Below are 6,542 nucleotides of genomic sequence, written 5' to 3' on the forward strand. Positions count from 1 at the left end.
CCAGGGTCACATATGCAAGAATAAAACACACTCAGCCAGATTTACTTCAAAATTTTTAGAAAGCTATTGCTTTGCTACAACAGCAGGTGACTGAAAAGAGAAAACTAATTGCAAGACTACTAATGCATCAATTGTTCCCACTTTTGAAACAAGACTATTTATCAGTATTTTATACTTGAAAAGCAAAACTTCTGTAAGACATTAAGTCTTGTTTTCAGGGCAACTTGTTTTTCAGGGTGCCTGCATTCATTAATTCAATAACTGAAAAACATTTTTTAGTGTACAATATAAAATCTTCTGTTTTGTCTTCTGTTTGCAGGGTTCCCGTTCCCTGCCTGGACCACACCCAGCCCCTCACGAGACCCTCCAGTGACACGGATCTCAGAGAAAGACAATGCCTGGCTGTACACCCTTGATCCCATCCTGGTCACCATCATCGTTATGAGTTCCCTGGGCGTTCTGTTGGGAGCGGTTTGCGCCGGGCTCCTGCTCTACTGCACGTGCTCCTACAACGGCCTGTCGTCCCGCAGCACCACCACGTTGGAGAACTACAACTTCGAACTGTACGACGGTATCAAGCACAAAGTTAAGATCAACCAGCAGCGCTGCTGTTCCGAGGCCTGATGGCAGACGATCAGGAGAGGCACTCGCTCCGCTTGTGAACTGGTGCCGGCCTGATCCAAAACTGTGAATGGACCTCACGCCGCTAATATAGGGCTGATCTCTGACCGGGATTGTTGAAGGATCACTGGGAGCATAGAGGCTTCCTGTGGACAGCTCAGTGGGAGTGAATCGTGATCAACACATATCGACCTAATGACTTTCCACCCCTCAAAAAAGAAAAAGAACTTTAAAGAAATGTATATTGCTATAGATTTGTAAAGAAAAATACAATCTAATAATGCTTAATTGAGGATAGAAGAGAGGGAGAGGCACTAGGACTTGAAGACAGATTGCTTGTGAAATCTCGGCCTCCATTGTCTGAACGCTGTGGCCTAAAATATTGTGGACATTTGCTTTAGTTTAGACTCGTGTCTCTTCGCTGACTCGCTTAAGTTCCCATGCCATCCTGTCTTTTGCCACTTTTCACAACCGTTTTGAAGTGTCAATGCCTCTTATGAATGCTTTATACTTCAGTCTGTTTGTAGCATATTGTTTTTGTTGTGGCCATTAGACAGCGAGAAAGAAAACACGCTGTATTACATTAAGAAACATCCTTTTAGATTGAAGTATTAGGATTGTCTTTTGTGTCTATTTTTTCTCTTTTCCTTTTATTGTTTATTTTTTTTGCTTTGACTGTTTGATTTCTAAGCATAGCGTTGAAGACTCTGTGCTGACAATTCAATCTAATGTATCGCAACCTATGGATTGCTAAGGATTCAGAGCCACTGAGCTAAAAAGTGTTAAGAGAGTGGAAAGAGAGAGAGAGCATCTTCGCTTCTCTCCTTTTCTCTTTACCCTATTCTTGAAGTAACAAAGACTCAAGCTGGCAGAGCGACTTTGGTGAAGGAGCTGGAAAATCCCCAAGCCACTTTCATGTACAAACAATCGAGCCTTAAGCAAACTGTTTTGGAGGAGAGCCATTTTGAAACACCGGTCCTTGGGTTCGAAGCCACTGGGGCCTCGAGGGGTCGGGCCTTACACTTGCTTTCTTTCATTTCATCTCTCTGTTTACTCCATGGTTTATTTTGGGCTGCTGAAAATGAAGGCTAACAAGACCAGGTTTGGTGCAAGCCTGAGAGAAGGGTGAGAATTTCACAGAATGTTTCACCTCGAGGTGAAGAGAGGGATAGAACAAGTACATGCATGGGGAAAGTGTGTGTAAATTTCTTTATTGTACCTCAGGCTGGCCTCTAATCACTCCCCAGAGCGACACTGGGAGTTCTGTTGACTTCTGGGTAAGCGAAGGGGGTGGAGGGGCTCATCTTATTAGGGAGTGTGGAAAGTAGCTGGAGACACGGATTGTTTGGTTGTTGGGGAGAGAGCGATGAAGAGGGAGAGATTTTATGTATTCAGCTCGGTTTTTATCAGACTCCGTTGACTCTTTTCCAAGTGCCTTGGAGCTCTGGCCTGTTTTGGCTTTGCTGCAGAGCTGTGATAGTATTACCTCGTCTGTCTGGGACAGGAGGCCAACACCAAAAGACATGGAGATCCCGGCACTGGTCAGAACATTCAAAAATTGTTGTTTGTAGACTTTGTACAGAATTTTTTTTTTTCTTTTTTATTGTTATTATTATTATTTAATAAAGTATGATTAACGATCCTTGACTGGTGTGATTTTTTTTTCATAGAAGTCTATCTATCTGTCTATCCATATATTTACCCATCTATCCCTCCATCTGTCTATTTGTCTATTTGTGTACATGCTCTACCCTCTTTACTTTAGTGAGTTCCACTGCACATCGATCCTGTAGGAAAATCTCAAACATTGGTGGGGTAAATTTCAAGTCTATTTCAGTCCCATTTAAGTTGAGCTCATCTCAGACAATCCATTGAAATCACTTTTCAGTCCTAATTCAGCGTCTGACCTTGCTTTGCAGCTGTGTTGAAGGGAGACAGACGAGGAGTGAGAGCCACCGTCTCCAAAACACAGCCAGTTTATAGACAGCCCTTCAGACTAGACCACACACAATCCAACCGATCACATAACCTCCACACATGGACAGACATTCAGAAGTAACGTCCCTCCGTGACTCATTAAATATATCACTGTGATCTTGTCTTTCACTTAAAACATAAACATAAGAAGAAGAGAAACAGCATCACACTACATAAATAAGATATTCAGCTATGCATACATTTAAAACTCTCATTTTAGAGCGGCTTGCTGTGCATCATGGAGCAGAAGTGGTCTCCGTCTCCATCTAAACCCAGATCCCTGCAGATACAAGGGCACATTTGTTTGTTTCCTGTTTGATGTTGACTTGACTAATGATCCATGTGCATAATTATTTTGTTATGGATTCTGACAGCCTCTGACCAAATAATATCATGAAGCGTCAGTTATGTGGCTCATTCAGGAATGTGCTGTCATGTGGATGCCTGCTATCTTTCCTCATTAACAGTGACGCCACGTTCGAGAAATGCAATTCGCCGTCTATCAAGGAGGCGCGAGGGGCACAGAACAGAGCAGGAGAATTTGTCAGTGATCAGGGCTGAAGTCTTTGCTGACTCTTGTCTTGTGGTTTCTCTGATAATACATGATGTTTGGGTTTGGTTGAGAAGGCCTTGAATTGGACTCCCAGGCGCTGGTGTTGCTGTTTTAGTCTATGTGATGGTCTTTCTATACACCTAAGGTTTCTTGAGCCAATACTCTCATAAGGGCTCTGTTTAAACCACCCTGCTAAGATCAATTAAATACTTTAAAATTGAATTATTCGATAAAACTGCAGCATAGAATAAATTATCTATAATTAATCTGATTCAAAGTTGTTCTGGGTGCTGCAGGCATCATTTCACATTCATTAAATAAAAATAATAATAATAATGATAATATTGTGTATATGCCTGAATGGGATTTTTCAAATGATTTAGCTGATATTTGACATATCTGCAACTCTTGTTAATGTCTTGCTCCTGGCCTTTAGATTGCATGTAATGTTAGAGATCAATATACTTTCAACAAGACTTAGGTAAACATTTTTGCTCTCATAAAAGCTGTTTATTTTTCATAATAGGTACAATCATTGGATTGTTTTCTTGCCAATGTTCCAGAGCTCTCATGAGTTTGATGCACGGAAGCTGCTGATGGGAATAAATGTTTTACTACAGGCAGACCGGAGATGTGTAGAGAGCTGTCAGGAGCATTTGAATCAGATTCAAACATCCTCCCAGTGGCAGATGGCAGGAGATGGCCTGAGCCGCAAGTGACAAGAGACCTGCAAAGGGGACATGCTCTGTGCATGTGTGAATGTGAAAATGATGAGGTACAGACTCCCATCCGCAAAACTGCATAATTGTCATGTCTCATATTACTTCATGGTCTCTTTCGTTTCACAAAACTTTTAAGAATCCAATCGATATTCAATGCCAATTTTGAATTTATTTGGTAAGTGACATGATTTGTAAAATACTTGTGAGCAGTCAACCCGTCATTAACACAAGCCATATTTTTGTGTTGGGGTTTATTTTGTGATACTGACGGCTGAATGTACATTATTTCTGTATGTATTATAGACTCATATTTTAAAACTATACTGACATCTAAAACTAATTAGCATTGGTTATTTCAACGGTTTGTCTGTTTACAGCCATTCCAGTAAGGAAGTACTGGAGCACTTCTTTCAATTTTGTAGTACCCAAAAACAATGCTGGTGTTCCAGCACTTCCATGTTTACCCAGATATGATGCAGATATTCCTTTTTTAGTGAGGTACTTCACTTGATCATCCATCATAGATGTGAGAGGTTATACAGCTAATGAAATAGGATCACTCATATGTTGGCAAAGGGTCAGCCAAGCTTGGAAAATGTTGTTTTTTCATATCTTTTAGGCATACATTTTTGCCTCAAACGAAACTCTTGAATACCTAACCCCTCTAATCCACTTCATATGAGCAACTAAATACTGTTTAGTGGACGTTTAGTGAACAAAGTATGGAAAGACTGCTGTCTGAGACTTCTTCAGAGCAGCTGTTTCGGGCCTGAATGTGAGTCTATTTAAACTGTCCTTCTGAGAAACAAAGTTAGCCCCCCACCCAAAAAAAAAATGTATCTTCAAGTCTAATTTAATATACTGCATTTTTGTGGCTTGAAAAGGAGATAAGTCTGACTCTCATTGTCTTTCTCCACACTGAATTTATTTGGATTGAAATATGTGATGGCAAAGACCACGGTCTGTATAATATTTCTGTGGAGAGATTCCACACCTGCCTTCAGATCTTCTATTTTATCATGTTCCAGGACCAAAAAGTTCCAGGATCTTCTTGAGGCAGGGTGTCTTTGAGTTCATTTTGAGAGCATGTGCTTGTTTATCACCGCCTTAGAGAAGCTGTTACTTTTCCAGCCAGAAGAACTGTTTAGCTTCAGCTCTTGTAAATATCTACCTAACAACAGATTTACCATCATGTTGAACAAAATGAAGTAACAACCTGTCATTTTTTTTTCTGCTACAGCAACCCCATCCCCTTTTAGGGAGATTGTCAATACCAAGTGCCCACCAACCGCCCACTTCAAATGGGCGTGTGGAGAAGGATCTGTGCTATTTTCCATTAAGGTTATTTAAACACCATAAGTGGCATGTTTGGGTTGATGAAAGCTGGTGTTAGCCTCGTCTCAATGCGCTGTCTGCCGCCGTTGAGGTATTTGGCAGCAGCATGCAAACTGCTGCTGAGATCAGACGGGACTTCGTACGTCTCACGTTTCCCTTCATGCAGCAATTATATTTCATAGCCAAGGTGAAATCAACACCAGCCGTCATATTGTTTCTGTAGCCTCACATCTCTGGGTTATTATTCCCCTGTATGCAAATGAGGAGATGTGGGAGGGGGTGAATGCAGGTTAAAAATGGCCAGTCATATGACTGTCAGAAAATTAGAGATGTCTTTTGCAGGCTGCTCGCAGTCAGTCATTCTCCTGCTGCGCTGCGAAAGCCTCTGACTCATCTGCCTCCAGCAAAATCAAATTACATTCCTGTAAAAAGGCTTTCTCTCTCGCTTTCCGCACAGTGATTGTTTTGAAAATAATTTTTCGGGATGTTTTGATCGTTTTATAGCCTATTGTTGGTGAAAGTTGGACGTTCGGTTGTCGTGGGGGAATGGACTTTATGAAATATGATTATATTGATGCAGTAAAAATGTCTTCATTGATAATGACATTATAAATCATCTTTGGTGCTTATTATCTATACAGAAGACAATCAAATTCACGTCTCACTGGGAGAAAATGATAAAGTTTGTGAGAGTGTAAATATGTGAGTGTGTGAATAAGAGACAGTGAAAGACAGAGGAACGGGCTGCTAGATCAGGTTTGTAATTGCAGCTTCAATAATGTGATGTTTTATTTTGTTAGCATTACTTTGAGATAGTTGGATTGGACATAAAAGTCTGGGTAGGCATTTTTTTTTTCCAGAAGAGGAAGAAAAGAATACAGCAGAGTGAGCCCAGAATGGCTTGAATGAAGGAGACAGATATTTGACTCCGCAAAGAGAGATTGCCAGATATTTCCTAAAAAAGAAATTATCATTTGAAATGCAAACTTTTGACAGATTACACACAGGGAGAAAAAAAAAATCCTCTAAAGCAGGGAAGGCAGTGTGTTTTGTGTGAAGTGTACAGTATTGTAACCTAGCGAGAGACAAATTCTGCTGTTTTTTAGTTGGAAGAGAAACAATGGAAGTCTATAAGATAGCCTTATAATACCAGCATTGAAAACTAATTTTTCAGATGTTGTAATTTTTTATTTCATTTAGTTTTTTTATATATTTATTTATTTATTTAGTTTTTTTTTTCATCAGGGAAGACTGTGTTAAGTTGTCACAGGTCTATAACTATAAGGTTTAAAATTATCCTAAAAATGAGACCTAAATTTTGATGCATGTAAATG

At 40.1% G+C, this 6,542-nt stretch overlaps 1 protein-coding gene across 2 annotated transcripts in view; it reads left to right on the forward strand.

The window, feature by feature from the left end:
- Positions 1 to 2,262, forward strand: part of LOC132095021 (neuropilin-2-like) — a 76,047-nt gene extending 73,785 nt beyond the window's left edge. For both annotated transcript variants that reach the window (XM_059499738.1, XM_059499739.1), the window contains exon 17: positions 320 to 2,262. In XM_059499738.1, the coding sequence (XP_059355721.1) occupies positions 320 to 624 (305 nt within the window). In that variant the 3' untranslated portion in view covers positions 625 to 2,262. The remainder of the gene's footprint in view (positions 1 to 319) is intronic.
- Positions 2,263 to 6,542: the final 4,280 nt, after the last annotated feature.

This window comes from Carassius carassius, chromosome 19 (genome assembly GCF_963082965.1).
Source record: "Carassius carassius chromosome 19, fCarCar2.1, whole genome shotgun sequence".
In the NCBI taxonomy this organism is placed as follows: domain Eukaryota; kingdom Metazoa; phylum Chordata; class Actinopteri; order Cypriniformes; family Cyprinidae; genus Carassius; species Carassius carassius.